This window comes from Liolophura sinensis, chromosome 1 (assembly GCF_032854445.1).
Source record: "Liolophura sinensis isolate JHLJ2023 chromosome 1, CUHK_Ljap_v2, whole genome shotgun sequence".
In the NCBI taxonomy this organism is placed as follows: domain Eukaryota; kingdom Metazoa; phylum Mollusca; class Polyplacophora; order Chitonida; family Chitonidae; genus Liolophura; species Liolophura sinensis.
The window spans coordinates 46,091,878-46,108,763 of NC_088295.1; the positions used below are offsets into that span (position 1 = coordinate 46,091,878).

General features: G+C 37.2%; 1 protein-coding gene across 3 annotated transcripts; it reads right to left on the reverse strand.

Moving 5' to 3' along the window:
• Window positions 1-1,053: 1,053 nt before the first annotated feature.
• LOC135467593 (CCR4-NOT transcription complex subunit 3-like) lies at window positions 1,054-16,836 on the reverse strand. Of its 3 annotated transcripts, none has more exons than XM_064745369.1 (18): window positions 16,571-16,836; window positions 13,923-13,996; window positions 13,631-13,705; window positions 13,300-13,389; window positions 12,438-12,566; window positions 12,062-12,157; window positions 10,726-10,839; window positions 10,041-10,146; window positions 9,349-9,482; window positions 8,720-8,790; window positions 8,020-8,132; window positions 6,801-6,902; window positions 5,634-5,905; window positions 4,413-4,557; window positions 3,831-4,071; window positions 2,806-2,938; window positions 2,433-2,558; window positions 1,054-1,704 (listed from the first exon to the last, which is right to left on the reverse strand). In XM_064745369.1, the coding sequence occupies exons 1-18, from the start codon at window positions 16,593-16,595 to the stop codon at window positions 1,606-1,608; spliced, it is 2,145 nt and encodes a 714-aa protein (XP_064601439.1). In that variant the 5' UTR covers window positions 16,596-16,836; the 3' UTR covers window positions 1,054-1,605. The 3 variants fall into 3 exon arrangements, with proteins under 3 accessions (XP_064601439.1, XP_064601447.1, XP_064601454.1); XM_064745377.1 differs by having other exon boundaries at window positions 13,929-13,996; window positions 16,571-16,835; XM_064745384.1 differs by lacking the exon at window positions 6,801-6,902 and having other exon boundaries at window positions 16,571-16,832.
• Between the last annotated feature and the right edge of the window lie 50 nt (window positions 16,837-16,886).

A 16,886-nucleotide genomic window follows, 5' to 3' on the forward strand; every position in this document is an offset into this window, starting at 1 on the left:
TGATTTGTCACAACATCTGGGTTGTTTTAGTTCTCAGAAGATAAACCATTACAATGGTCAATAGGACAAATGCAACCTCTGCACTCTTCTAGTATATAAATGAGTTGAGCAATATACTTCAGATGATTGATCCAGCCTTGATAACAGCAAATTATCAATCTGGGCATAATTTCCACTGGACAGCTATAACTTTTTTTTCTATATATTTCAATAACATAAATTTATTATTAAAGTCAATATTATAATTTTAAAAGTATTTCTTCATTACAAAGGTTAGCCTAATCCTGGAAAAGTTTTATCAGTAGCATTTATGCTATTCTATGCTTTATTTTTTGAAGGTACATTATTCTTCAAAATACAGTTCATTTAATATCTATTGATTTTTGGGACAACTGGGTCTTTTCAACCATAAAATTTAACACCAGAACTAAAGATAATAACCCTTCTCTCCCTGAGATTTATTTGATTGTTGTTCAGCATTAATGTTCACTTCTACAGTGACGTACAATTTTATGGGTCGATTGCCTGGAGTAAGCCCTTTTCTAGGCAAGTTTTCAAGCACCATCGGCAACTCATTGCCACCAAAGCCCCAAAGATGGTGAAAGCAGGAGAATCCAGAAAATTCTTTTTGAAAATGGGACAGACACCACTTCCTAGGGTTTGAAAGCAATGACCTTAACCACTTGACCACAACCCACTCCCTCCATGCCATTAACGGTCTGTACCTTTATTTGATTGGTGTTTTTCACTTACGCAACGGCAACCAGCATAATGGTGGGAGGAAACCCGGCAGAGCTTGTACCTTTAACTGCTTTGAACTTTAACCAATAAAACTAATCCACTGTGTTGTTCTAAAAATCGAATGAGGTACCGTGGACAAATTTCTTAACATGACAATATGTGACTTCAACTGCTAACATCATACAACACTGGAGACGGAGGAAAATCCCGAGAAATACACTCAAGTACTATAGAAGCAGTGAAAAAGAAATACTTAAGCAATTCAGAAAGTTACTGAGTAAACAAACAAGACTGGTAATAAGGACAACTCTGTGTTTATTGTCAGTTTTTCTTTTTTCATTTTTTCTTTTCAGCCAGCTGGCATTCCTAGTAGCCCTCCATTCCACTGCTCTTTTACTATATACAATGAGCCCTACTATAACTTTATAACAGCACAGCAGGGCCCTACTAGAGTCAATGGAAGGGGAGATACCAGAAAGCTGCTGTACAAAAATAAGGATGATGACAAAGAGTAATGTCTCCACATCATCCTCTGGTGCGTCTCTTCCACTCCATGATAAAACGATAGATAGCTCATTACTAATCTTTTATTTTTAAGTTACTGATGGGAAACGACACCCCAAAACTTTTGCACGGCTCGTTGACTTGTATGTAACGTGAAGGAAGCCTGGTGGACATCCATACCAACAAACCAGGCCGTAGCTTCACCAGACCAGCTGATCTCTGTAAGTAGGATATCCCTGTCCCACCAACCAAAACCTGGTCGATTTGCGTAGCTGCTTCACCATAACTCCTGTGTATCTGGTGTTCAGTCAAAACCTAGTGATTAGATCACAAGATACAACCAGTCTCTGCCACAGGACTTCAGCTTAAGTCTCGATCTTCCAGATATCTGTATTCAAATGTGAACCCTTCCTTCTTCCGTTGGCCCCATTTTTCATGATCAAAAAAGATGTATGTGCCCTGCGAGAATAAAAACAAAGCAGCTGATTAAACCTAGCTGGTATGCAATGAATTCCTTTCTCATACATGGATGTTTCATTTTTTTTTCTTTTCTTATTACTTGTATACTAACGACTCTTTCAATGCAAATTTAAGCCCAGGGCCAGTTTCATGAAGCGCACATGATTAAGTAAGCCTTCAACAACCATGACAATGTATGCTGTAGAGATGTAAACTGCTCTTAGCTAAGGTCTACTTAACACTACTAGGTAACCCTCATGACATCTACTGCTGATGACTTCTGCTGTCAGAAAATTTTTATTGTTCAAAATTTCATACCAAAATTTAACACCTCTGTTGAATCCTTGGATAAAAATCATGAACAGTACATGCCATGAAACAGTCTGACCTTTCAGGACTGCTGGACATTAAATCCATTTAATCCTAAATAAACTATAAAACACAAAAAATGAAGACTATCATTAAACATACTGCTTAACACTTTATTATTAAAATCTTCCTTGTGAGAAAACACTCATTGTGTGTATATTGATGAGGCTTTCATTTTTTTATGTCTTTTCTCATGTGCCTAAGTGAATGAGAAATCACTGGTACTTCACATAATCTCAGTTGAAACACCACTTTCCTTTCGCCAACAGTACACAATAACAATTTGCTAGCATATTCAATTCACAATTCCTTTAAGCACTAAAGCTGATAGGGGAACCATGTAATAATAAAACACTAACCTGTTCAAATTCTTCAGTTATGGTTTTAGGCTCTTCATGTCGCTGGAACCACATCATATACTTTGTATGAAACCTCCATGACTGCTTTTTCAAGGCTTTGGCAGCTAAATATTGAGCTTTTGTGCCCTGTGAAAAAAAAAGACATTTTACTGTGTTAATGGCGCTAAAGCAAGCAAATGCATTCCTGTATGGCAAATCAGCTGCCAAATTAAAAACTCCAAATCATGTCTTTTTATGGAGTTGTGAAAACATCACCATGCATAGAAGATTTAACAAGCAACTGGAGAACATACTGCATCACTGATAAAAAAACTTTTGACTTTTGAGTTCTACCTTTATCTCATCTTCTGCTGGCAAAGGAAAGATATCTTACCTCCATGTAATAAAATATGAAGAATAATGTTTCTGGTGACAACCTTTGAAAGAAGTCAGAAGAGTCAGCATGAGGCGGCGGTACTTGGGGATAGTAAGATGGAGTAGGACAAGGGTTCCGAGGCAGATAATGTCTGGTAAAGAAGAACAAGAAAAGAAGGTTAATTATCAGCTAAATGACAATGACTAATAGTTAGGGACAGTAACAAATAATTCATAATCCAGCCATTTTGCCACTGATCCTGCTAACATATACATTGGATGGCACCTGAAAACATGACCGATCCTGGAAATATAGTTTACTTATTTATGAGCATGAAAAACTATGATGCTTTCCTACGGCAAGTTGTTAAGAGGAATAAAAACTAGTGAAGAGTTTAATTTACCTTCGATTCCAGTCTTATTATTATTTTTTCTTCTTTTTGGTGCTGTACTTTTTGAACTTTTTTTTGCACATTTGCAAGGTTTTGTAGACAGAATTATACTTCTTGTAAAGTCTTATATTTGGCCAACCCCAACAAAATAAAATTAAAAAGGCACATATATTGTAAATTGATTTATTTATTTATTTTATTGGTGTTTTACGCCGTACTCAAGAGTATTTCACTTATACGACGGCGGCCAGCATTATGGTGGGTGGAAACCGGGCAGAGCCCGAGGGAAACCCACGACCATCCGCAGGTTGCTGGAAGACTTTCTCACGTACAGCCGGAGAGGAAGCCAGCATCAGCTGGACTTGAACTCACAGCGACCGCATGGGTCATCACGCTGCGCTAGCGCTTTAACCGACTGAGCCACGAAGGCCCCCATATAAATTGAAGGAAAACTGCTCTTTCATCATGTTGATCTGAGAAGAGGTAGGGGAATTTGGGCGATATTAAGAATGACTGGGAAAGCATCTGGAGTTTGCTTCAGATGAGCTCCGATAACACGTTAAGGCTCCTATTCCTAAAAGTCAAGCTTATAATCTCAAAATAGCAGGAAATCAGAATCACAATTGATAACAAAAGACATAAAGCAGCCTACCGAAGTCTTTCTGAATCCGAAGGATGTGGTAAATGATGAAAGGCCCCTTCCAACATGTGGATCTGGTATCCGTGCTCTTTGTTCAGTGGAACTTGGCCTAAAGGGGCGACCCCTAGCAAAGGGTTTAAGTGTATTGTTGTTGTCTGAGGTTGCTGTTGGTGAAGCGTCGTCTGGCTAAGATCGGGTGAGGGCGCGGTGGGCTGACCTGGAGCTTGTGTGAGGGTTGAGCTGTTAAAAAGACCTGCAATACCCAAGAAAAACAGACCCATTTTAACATCTGCATGTGATCTGATTTACAAATCTGTCAGGTCCATGCGGATATAAGTGAAACACATTTGATGCAGATACTGACTAAAGCTTCAGCTGTAGTTTTGCTACAAATATACAGGTATCAATAATCCTGGGCATTATTGATTTTAACACAATTACTATTATTTTACCACAAGGTGCTTGGTACTTACCGCTGGTAAGATGTTTCTAGTAAGGAATAGTATTAACCAACAGAAATGACCTGTCATGAACAATTATCTGATTTACTCATTTGATACGTGTTTTAACATTGTGCTTTTGTAGACATCTTACCTTTTGTTGTATCTGCTGATGATACATGAGGTGTTTGTAACTGGCTTTGTAAGCCTGCACTCATCACTGCTTGCTCTGCTATAGACTTTAGACTGGACAATGAGTCAGCTGATGGCAAAGGAGATCCTCGAGAGAAGTCTGAAATCTGAAACGTCCAAGAAATGGTTTTTACTTGGACTTGCCATACATCAGATCAATTTATTTATTTATTTATTTATTTATTTGATTGGTGTTTTACGCCGTACTCAAGAATATTTCACTTATACGACAGCGGCCAGCATTACGGTGTGTGGAAACCGGGCACAGCCCGGGGGAAACCCATGACCATCCGCAGGTTGCTGGAAGACCTTCCCACTTACAGCCGGAGAGGAAGCCAGCATGAGCTGGACTTGAACTCACAGCGACCGCATTGGTGAGAGGCTCCTGGGTCATTACGCTGCGCTATCGCGCTAACCGACTGAGCCACGGAGGCCCCTTAGATCAATTTATTTATGCCATTAGTGTTTAACACCGTACTCAAGAACTTTGAGTTTTGACAAGAAGCTCAATTAGTCTCTCTGTCCGTCTGACTATCAGTCAAATTTTGACATGGTACCTGTTACCATGGACTTTAATGATATCAACTTTTTGCCAGATGCCACAGTTATTGCAATGCATATGTGTATGCATGTTTTGGGTTTTACGTCTTACTTAAAAAAATTTCAGTCATTTGACGACGACAAATCATTAGGTACGTCAGCTATTTTAAATCTGCGCATTTTAATTTCTACGATGGATGTCAGGTACATAGTTTAAGGACAGGCAAACAAATCTGGAAAAAACTTGTTAAATGAATAATCGAATATCAGCACCAGAGAATAAACACTAGAACCTTTAAAAAAAAGTTACACATATTTTTGGGTATCCACTTACAGACATGCTGCATTTACATGAACAACGATGGCGGCAAAAAGTATTTCTACAATTCGCGCACTATCGTCACTGAACTTTTCACCTTTGCTTCTTAACACAGAGGTTGATCAAAAAATGTGATAAATAACTTGCTTATGTATTTAACATACAGGTCAGAATGGTACACGGCAAATTTTAATCATGTTAAGAAACGGACCAAAATATTACCGATACTTAAAATCATTAACATTCTGACACTTTTGAACAGCACTGATGTGGGAACAGTTTGAGTGGTCAATTTTTGTAGAACTTGTAAAATAACAAGCTTACCTTTGGGCCAACACTGCTGACCGGCCCATTCATAACTGGTGGTGTTGGGGCACTGACATTACTTTGTGACGAGTTTAAAGACGTAGTGACGGATGTTAAAGCAGTGGAGGCACCCATCCCCAATGGCAGGGAGACGTGTGATAACGATGGTAGTGAGTTTGCTGTAGAGTTTATTGAGTTCACAGAATTGTTTCCCGTTGAGGCGGCACTATTGTTTGTTACAGCACTACTGGCTCCCACTGCCTCCATGGAATTTGGCGGCGTTTTCACTTCTGATAAAAAGAAAAAGATAGAAACCATATGTAAAAAGGAAATGCTAATTCAATCAAAACGAATCTCTGCATAATAAGAATAGTGTGAAAATTCCTCCAAGTTTCACAGTCCCATCGTAACCCATATACTCGTATAGAAGCAGCAGACAAAAGCAATACAACACAGTTTGAGATATATGTTACTGTAGTATTTTGAGGTAAGGTTTTTACCCCCATCACCAACAACATGAATCATCTATCAGCATGAAACACACAAGAGTGTTACTTTTTACAAAACTTAGTGTAAAGCATTAAAAATTTGTGTAAAGTATTGCACTATGTAGACTGAAAATTTCTGCAAAAGAAAAAAAAAAAAGTCACATCATCACCCTTTAATTCCATGCCTGTCATGAGGCAGTACTTATTTCTCCTGGTTTCATGTGGAGAAATGTTTCAAATTATTCATACAACATTCTAAGCATATATTCAAGGAGAGAAAGAGAAAAACTACTCCAATCTACAGATCTTGATATAACGCTTTGTAGCAAAGCCCAACAACAAGATTGTTGTGATCCTTCAAGTGTGGTACAATTACTGTAAGGGGCAACTTGGTCCCATTAACAGGCTAACCTGTAAAATGAAGCTGATTATTTTAAAATAGCTCATGTTTGCAATGGGCAGATAGATTCAGGAGTCCGAACAGTCCACAAAGGCTGGAGATTACTGTTGTTTCCGCAGACTTGAAATTTTCCATCAGAGACGCTATAGCTGTAAAGTAAGCCCGGACCAAAGAGCTCAATATAAAGCCATCACCTTTGCCAAGAATCAGGATCGGTGTAAAAATTACATAAAGTTTATTAATTGTTAATTCCAGGTATCCTGGAGAGTTGGGGGTGTTAGGGTAGCCCATTCTTACCCTGCAGTCGATTAGAGTCAGACACTAATGGCTGCCTGGGATTGACAACAGAGCGCTGCCACACAGATGGGTTAGGGTTGGAAAGCCGAGGTGGTAGAGAACCTACAAGATACAAGCAGCCATGTTAGACAGACGACAGAGGTGGTTAGCACCACCCCAGGCTTTCCATGCTCAGCCACAAAGAACATGCACAGGTTAGTTCTTAGTTCTCTAGTTAGTTTTTGGTGGTCGTCCTGGAGAGGATTCTTTGGAACTGAAATTCTTTACTCAATTTCAAAAAATCATTCCCCTTTCTTCTGGTTTGTATGGACGACAAATTACCTTATGACTTCACTACCATTCATGTATGTATACAGGATGACACAATGTCCTTCAAACAAGACAGTTCTGAAAGTCATATTCAAAAGCGCCAACAAATTTTCTCACTTTCTTTCCCATAGTGTTGTGCTTTATGCAGTTTCAGCTGTGAGAAGCAGAGCATTGTATGATCTAATGAGCGTTGACAGCCAATAGCCAGTCTGAAGGTAGCAGACGAGATGGAAAAGCCTCAACATTCGTATGTATTTTTCTTTGAAATGTTAAATCAATGAAAATTCAAATCCATTCATTATTCAAAACAATGGATAGAGCATTTTGATCTCGATAAAGCAAACAATTCCACTGGACTACTCAGGAATTTGATGGCACACATGATCTAGTGAACCTGGGCCTTCAACTAGCTTATCCCAGCCAAGTGTCTGGAACAGTACACTTCATGAACAAAGGAGCTGTTTGGGACAACCATGTTATGGCAATGCAAAATTAAAAACGAGAGAGTTATACTACAGGGTTGGAAATTTTGTCCTGCGAGTTGCAAAAATGTCCAGTAACTTTTAGGGATAAACACTACAATTGTCCTGCTGGCTTTACTTCTAATTTCTCCTTTTTTACTGTATAGGTATAATTTTTATATTAAGTCAGCAATAGTTTGTCAGAGATGCCTTCGAGTAATTTAGTACTATACATGTACATGTTGCAGACACAGTCTATCCACGGCACCAAAACCCTGGCAGACGATAAGCAGCAGATGTGCGACTAAACTCCAGAAAACAACACAGGTACAGGGAAAGCTGGGTGAGCCCACCAACCAGGGTGTTAAGTATGGAAATAGAAGGAAAAAGACCCACACCTCACTGAAAATGAAAGAACCATTATAGCATGTTTAAAGGGATGAGCATACCTGGGTTGTTGTTGGGTTGGCCACTCGCTGCTGCTGCATTCCCTGTGATTGGGGGAGGCGATGTTGGAGAGTGGTTACTATTGACCGTAACTGAATTTTGGGATGTTGAATTACTGTAACACAAGATCAAATGCGACTGTTAACTGAAGTAATATTGTGCAACATCATGAATATTTAAACTTAAACTAAAATGTCGGACATCTTTACTTGATACACAAAGCTAAAATTTGATTCAGTTAAGCAACTCCTTTTTTCAATATGTCTTTTCCATGGATAACTGAGGATTTTCGAGATCAAACTCATTTGTCGTTGAAGGTAAAAACAGTCCTCGTGTATCATGTGACCTGTGAAAAATGTTAGGCAACCTCTCTAGACATTAATTTACCAATCAATTGTATCACCATGTTCGAGGGGCAGAGGAAACCTCTGAACTTTTTAAATTCACAAAAAATCAGCTCCTCTATTTTCTCCAGTATTTGTCATATCTAAATAACTCTCTGTGGAGCTTTTTTCAGACGCCCATGTTATAGAAAATGTGATCCTGCCATAGGTGCCTAACATTTTTGACAGGTCACATGACACGACATTTTTTTTTTACTTACAGTTTAAAAAGAATTTGAACTCGAAATTCATATATCTGTGAAATTTGACTGTGAAAACATATATATTGTAAACCAAATGTAAATACTATCTAATTTACCTGGACAGCTGTTTTGTTGGGGTAGAAAAAACCTTTGTTGGCGTTGTTACTATGGGCAGATTAACCTTTACCTGAAATATAAGGATGATTCATGGTTTATTGCATTACTTCAATTAAAAAAAAAAGGTTTAAAACAATTCTTGCAGTTTTACTTTGACTTCATTCAGCCAACCCATATATTGTTATTTTTTTTTTAAATATTTATTTGTTTGACTGGCATTTATGGCGTACTCTAGACGGTGGACTGGCTTATGGATGGTTGTAACCAGGCTAAGCACAGAGGAAACCATCATACATCATGAGGTACTTCACAAACCTTCTTACATAAGCAGCTAGTATTTAAACTGTTAGATATATATCTCGAGAAAAATCTTTATTAAAAGAGGATGGCAACTCTTCCCAGAGGCCTTCTATAACAATGCATAAACAAGTCGAAACAGTAATATACAACTGCATTTTAAAAACATTAAGACAGTCAATAATATATTCGCTACATTCATCACCTGAAAACATTTAATAAATGGAGAGGTACAATGTTTTTGTTGGAATAGGGAACACACATCGAGCAAGATGATGCCAACATATCAGGTCAACATGATCAGTAAAGATCCAGATATAACTTCACTTACCTTGGAATGATTTTGAGGGAGGCCAGGACTAGGTGAGGGTGAACTTGAATTAGTTGATGTAGGGGTACTTGGGGCTTTGTCTGTTAAAAAGTCATCTCCATCACCAGGAGATGTCGCTAAGGGCACTACATTTCCTGAAAGTAACAACACATGTGCTTTAGCAACGAGATTGGAGTTCTCAAAATCAGAAGCAGTCAGATCTCCCCAGCTATTGTTTTACAACACAAACTGCCAATAGTATATGTGTGCTAACTGGTGAAAGCAAAAGTGACGGCCACTAAATTCAAAACGGCTGACAGCAACCAGGCCGAATTACGCCCACTGACAAACATCTATCATAACCGTCCAATGATGACCTTGAGCCACTGTTCGAAATGTATGAACTTTACTGGTTAAAACTGCTGAAAATATCTTGTGTACAAGGGCTAGTGTGCTGGCCAGTAAATCCACAGAGTATGATTATGACTGGAATTTAATTACAAAATGACATATTATTATTTACCTGATATCCTTCATAAAAATTCTCAATCCTAATTTCTCCCAAATAAGCTAAATGTGTATAATCATATGCAGGAAGAACTACATGGACAGGTGGATAATGTAATCATTACATAATTATCATATAATCATTATATAACAATAATCTATATATCAGAAAGAGATAACATGTAATTAGTAACTAATTGTCTTACCTAATTCATCCAGATCTAAGTCATCATACAAAAAGTCGTTTTCTGCAAAGTCAGGTTCCTGATTAGAATCCACATAATACTCCACGTCATCTCTAATCTTTTTAATCTGGAACACATCAGCGTAGTTGATCAGGGAAAAAGTCAAGAATGCTGTTTTACTTCATATGGTAACAATGGTGATAATGCTCACAATCCTACATAGACATTAAGTATCACTGCAACTATTACTGTATGTCACAATCAAACATCTGCACCACTACACAGTGTTAACACATAATATGCTGTAATTCTTCAACCTTTTTGCATGTTTGCAAGGTGTTTATTCAAGCATATTCTGGAGGCATTATCCTGTGCAGATTGATAAAATTAGATTATTTGTGAAGCCCGGAAAATTGATTATCCCAAAAATTCAGTTTTGTCTCCAAATCCAATTATAAATTTGCATAAATCGCTCTGACAGTTGCTCCATGCAAAAAGTTTAGGAATTAAGTTAAATCATAATATTTCTTAATCATTCAAATTGTATATTTCTTTTAAGATCAAATGAACAGTTCAACCACAACAGAAATGCATCTAACAACAAGATATAAAGTCAGCATTCCCTAAAAACCAAAGGCAAGTTGTTGTAAGTACCTGTGGCTATACAACAGGAGAAATCAAAACCTAAGAGTGAACTAATTCTTACCTGATCTAAAGATATTGCATCATTGTCCAACATTCGCATGATTGTTTCCAACTGTTTTATGTGGAAATTGTGCCTCTCTTGATATCGTTTCAACTCATCAAACCTGTCTTGTTTCTGGAAGAGAGCAGAGAGACAATCTTGTAAATCTCTTTTCTCAGCCATACTTGCTTATAACTGAAGGCCTGCTGGTCATGTAGGCTAGCACACTGGACAGAAGAGTGTTTGCCATTTGGTATATAACAGCCTGAACTGACCCCAACCTCACTCTGAGGCCTGATCTCTGCTAGCTATTAAATAAGTGGGGATTACTGGCTGGATAATACCTTGGCCAAGCCACATGTGGCCTGACTTACAACAGGTACTATTATGTAACCCGTAAGCCTGTCAAGATGGATTATAACAGTAGATAGGTGTCTCTAGAAAAGGTAATAAAAGCTCATGAGGTGTGCAAATATTAGCAAACAGTGTGCAAATATATTACAACACCTACATGTACAAGTTTTGAATGAAAGTACAGTGTAGCCTCGCTACAGTGCGCCGCTTTGGGGACAGGTTCCTGAGCGCGTTGTAGGCTACCTCGCGCTATAACAAAATGACCATGGGATCCAGGCTTTCTTATTGTTAATCTTCTATGAACGCATAAGATTTTTTGTTTATCAAGTATTCCAGCATGTCAGCACCGTCCTACGAGTCATATCCTTCGAAGCAACCCTCTCATTGCGTAATCACAGGCCTGAGCTGATCTACAGAACTTGGTGCATGTTAAACACTTCCACAAGCTGAATTCAAACAACATAGTTCATCCACTTTATTTTTAAATTAAAAAAAAGGTACAACGCATCTGGTATCCAAAAGTAAATCCTGGAACTTAGATGTCTCAGATTCAAAATGGCGAACTGCAGACGACTGTCAACCCAATCATGTGGCCGCGTTATAGCTACTGAACAAAAAAATAATACTGTTCACCATTTTAATGTATACCATGCTAAATCAATGTATTAAATGAGGGAAGGAGGAAAAACGTTAGGAAGCCATTCTTAAACATTAGACTGAGTTCATCTCAACTCTCACATGCCACCATGCCGGTAAGCCAAATCTCACTCCCTGCAGTTTTCACACTTCACTTTATAGCCATTCAATAATCTGACGAAAATTATCAGTATCAACTGAAAGTATACAGATATTAATCCGTTTATGAAATATGCCTGTCACAGTCAGCAAAATGTGTGCTGCAATGCTGATGAAGCCAAACACACATGGAAGTAATGCTACTATGATCATCATAGAAATAATGTCAAGTACAAGAAAAAGCCTGAGTAAATTCAAATGAACTCACATCTTTGTCCATCTTCTTTTTCTTTGTCGTCACAGACAGCTGCTCAACTTCACTTTCGAAAGAGTCCAACTGAATATTGAGGTTTTCAATTGTGTGCTGAAAATAGTCACTTGAAGGTTGAACGATTAGCATGAAAACTTCTTGATATGAAAAAAAAAAATTTCATAGGGAGACACTTTCTGAACTCACTGTTTCTGTATTTCACACATAGTTCCTTATCACAAAAACTTAGTGTCAAAATGTAATAAATCTGCACCATTTCTCTTTACTAAAGGGAACATAAATGATTTATATAAAAGGCATATTATTAGAACTGCTTTCATCCCGCTATACAACCAACTTCCCCTCTACACAGCTAGACTGCTTTCTTCCTTACCGATAACCAGTTAGCAACTTCGCCCTTCTCCTTGGCGGCCGGGTCAAGCTTTGTTGCAGCACCAAGACCTTCTTTTGAGTATGCCTTAGTTTTTGTTTCTCGCTCCACCACTTTGAACCTTTCCATTTGCTATACAGTAAAAAGTGATAGATCTTATCTAACTATAAATGCTGGGAATTCAAAAAGTATAAGAAATAGTATGGTTTACAATGCCTACAAATTCATTCCAGACATTTACTTGTGGAGACTTGCCATATACTGATATTCTATACTGAAATCAAATCATTAAGTCTTGAGATGAAGAGATATCTTCAGAAAAACAAAACTTCATGGAAATTAAATTTTTTCTGTGTTTATCATTCATAAAGCATAGAATACTTGATAATGTCTCTTAGCTCATCACCAAGAGGCATCTGCCTTCTACAAACAACTTATTAGCTATTTCAACATCATACAACAATTTCATCTCACACCTCTACACACACTATCAAAAGCAGTCTAGTTCTGTTTTACACTGCACATGATTAGGGACAAAGATACCAAGAGGCACCACAATCTAAACCTTCTGAGGTTTTCGTGTTATTATGGATGAAATACACTTCTTTAAATGCATGCCTTTATTTCCTCTGAAATTTAGCTAATTTCAAGTGTTTGATTCCCCAAGAGTGACACCTTATAGGGCCACTTAAAGACAGTGACACCTTAGAGGGCCGTTTAAAGAGATAAACTTCTTATCAGGAAAACTTGAGTGTTGGCATCAATGGTATCATTCTAAGGCCTTTATATGCTTACGAAAGTGCATTTTTACACGCCAACAGTTTGTTCTCTTCTCACATGGACACCATGCATAGTTGTAACTTACTGTTTCGATAAGTTTCCTATTCTCCAACAAGATTTTCTTATCTTTGATATCACTTGAAGCTTGCCATGTCTTGATTTGATCTCGCAACCTCTGTGACGATTATAATAAAACAGAGTTATAAGCAAGTTATAAGCAGAGTAAATGGATTGTAAGAAAACTTACATTGATTGAAATGCATTATTCAAGTTAAAGAAAAAACATCACAATATCTGGGTTGGGTATATTTCTGTATTTTTGTATATTTCAATAAAAAAGTATATTTACAAAATGTACATTTAACATCCAAATCCTGTCTCCTAGCACAAAGAACAAAAGATTTCTGTTTACATACCTGCAATTTCTTGATTTCTTTCTTGAGATCTGCCTCATATTTTTCTTTTTGATTGGTGTTTGCAGCAGTATTGACCTGTGGAAGAAGATGAAAATAAACGTCACAGGGAGAACATATACGCCTGATCTAATTTAGCGAAACAAAAGTATTACTCACAAGAATACATAATTTATGGACAGTTTTTGATAACTTAAAATAAGGTGCACGTTACTCAAGCAATTCACAACATAAATAGTGAACCTACCATCAAACAGAATCTACTTCTCCTTTCACCTTTTCACAATAAACTTACATTTACCTTCTGCCAGATATCTTCAAAAGCCTCAACACCTTCTGTCACTTTCTTCAGACAACGATCGATTTCACCTGTAAATACATGTAACATAATCGCTCGGTGAGACAATGAGAACCACATTCTAATTCTTAGAACAAAATATTTTTATCCATATACAAGTTATGGTGGTAATCAGATTTGCATGGAAAAAGTATATTTGTTTTTATCACCATGCACAGATAAAAAAAATCCACAAAATACATTAAAAATAAATATGCCATATAACATAAAAAAAAAAATCCGAAGCACTACACGAATGCCTAAAAACCTTATAAAAACTTGGTTGTGTGCACTTCTATGTAAATTTTCTTCAAACACTTAGTGTTGAGCAGTAAACCCCTATTAAATCATTGAATGTTCTGAAGGAATCCTATTAGGCTAAGAAACTAGTGGATGTTTATTTTATGTTCTCTTTTTAATACATTTACAGGCAATTCTATTATCTCAAAAAAAACTTAATTAACTCTTGCTTATTAACAACTACAGAAGAGAATGAGGAAGAACACAAAGCCATGTGAATCCTAACACATAATACACTGTATGTACATACAAATTTGTTCTTATGTATCATTACAATTCCTAATGTACAGCATTATCCCTTTCAAATCTTAAAATATATTTTGGGAGACATTGCTTCTTTATTCACTTTAAAGTCCTCATTAATTCAGCGTGTACAACTTCAAGTTTTATGGAATGTCATAACTGTGATGATGACCAAATCTTCCCCAAGCATTTTAAAATGAGGATTAGGGAAAATGCATGCAAGCATACCACTGTGACAGTGTGTCTTGATAAAACAGCATGTCATATGAAAAAGGTAGAAGGTCATTTCAGATTTGGTCTGCAGCTTTACTGAATAACAAGTAGCAGTTCACCAGAAATTTCCTAGAACGATCCCTCCTGTTTGAAGAAACAATTTGTCTAGTTCCTCACAAAATGCACATATCTCTCTTCGATCAAATACTGTTCATTGGCCCCTTATCAAGTCACACTTCATTTGTATCACAAATCTTGACTCTTCAATGCCCTTTCTAATCCATGAAAGTGATATACCCACTATTGGTTTTACAAGGAAAACAACTGTCATGGATTAAACTTCTGTAATCTACAACGGACACATGCAACTGTGTTGTAATTTCTGAGGAATCTGGTATACAACAGTGCAAATGACAGATCTGTTCCATTCAATCCAGACATAAATAAAAAAAATACAATTCCAACCTTCATCACAAAGAATTTCCCATATGAAACTTAGCCATAAGATTGCTACCCACTAATGATGGATTACACTGGGCCAGTTTTCTGTAATGTAATTTATGCAAAACCATCTCTCAAAGACATGTATATAGGTATGTTTAGTCATCACATAAATCTAACGCACAAATACTAAGCTACAGACAAGAAACTGCAAAAATTACAGCAGAATGTTGTCTAATATACCATACTTTATGATGTGGCATAGTTCTCAGAATATTGTCCACTGTTGTTCACTTTTCTATATCTTCCCATATTACCCTGTATCTTTCACCTGGTCATCTGCTATCCATTGCCACAGGTGAGATATGAGCTCATATGAAAACTAAGATTCATCATTGCAATCCCATCAAATAAGACAGCGTAACTCTGAGATTTTGAGAATATTTATTTAGTTGATTTGTGTTTTACGCTATACTGAAGAATATTTCATAATGGTGGGAGAAAACTGGGAAGAGCCACGGGAAAACCACAACCATCTGCAGGTTGCTGCAGGACCTTCCCACGAACAGCTGGAGAGGAAGTCAGCGTGAGCTGGACGAACTCATTACGCTGTACTGCCATGCTAACCACCTTAGCCACAAAGGCCTCCATATTTAGACAATAGGAAACTACTGTAACTCATCAAAAGTCTCTTGTTACGATTATTACCTGCATCTTTAACCCAACAAATTTTAATTAACATTAGCACAGCTCCAGTGCCCCATACAGAATTTTCGCCATTTACCACTTTCACTTTCTTTAATCCTTACATACTTTTTCCTAAGAGATTTGTGATGTTCTGGACATGTCAATTTGTAAAGATCTTATTATATTGGCCTATTAAAATTAACAGCATGTACTGTATCTATGACATAAAATCATTGTACAATCATTATTACTGTAAAACAAAAAGGCTAATCTTTGATTCAGTGCAGTGTAAGACCACACACGATAATACATTGTAGCAAATTGTTAATTTAATGTTGGGTTCTGGAAAACATTTCAATCTAGGTGTCAAATGCACACTGCCATACATACACAAATGTTTCCATATCAACCGGATACAGCCTTACAACAGGCTGACCAACTGCAGTACCAGTTTGACCCTAAATTATTATTTAGCTTTTTGTATTGTCAGACTAAGTTGTCAAAATGAGAAGATGTCAAGTATGTAACACCATTTCGGGCACTGCGCATCAATTCAAATGTAGTGTACTGTACAAATCTGAAATAACAGTAAAATTTAGCAGTTAACACAATGTAAACGTGAGTAAGCGTGATATATTATTTTGATGGACATGCAAAATGATGACCGGGGAACTAGACGAAATTCCCGCAAAAGCGTCATGTGGAAACGTTATGTAGCATACCTTGCAACTTTCTCCTGTCAGCCATGGCTACGTATAATTTGACTCTGGATACTGAGGCATTCTATGCGAGTTCTTGGATAAAATCAGGTTGGCTTTTAAGGTCTTTAAAAGCAGGGAATCCTTCTTGGTTTATCTTTGTGATAGATACAAAATGGCTGCTTCATTTCTTGACCGCGTCACCTCTGACGGAAGCAATGGCGCACCAAAAAATCGTTGTTGTTAATTACGATACTGTGACAGCTCGTAACCACTTGAAAGCAGTTCTGACAGTGTATATATGTCTTTGAATAATATTAGGCATTCATTCACTATTTTT

What these genes read in the sequence shown, in the direction of transcription:
- LOC135467593 (XM_064745369.1), bottom strand. Translation starts at nt 16,595, where the DNA reads ATGGCTGACAGGAGAAAGTTGCAAG. An exon ending in ATAGGAAACTTATCGAAACA is followed by an intron (nt 12,567 to 13,299) that starts GTAAGTTACAAC and finishes TTTACTGTATAG; the next exon opens with CAAATGGAAAGGTTCAAAGT. An exon ending in AAGTTGCTAACTGGTTATCG is followed by an intron (nt 12,158 to 12,437) that starts GTAAGGAAGAAA and finishes GACTATTTTCAG; the next exon opens with CACACAATTGAAAACCTCAA.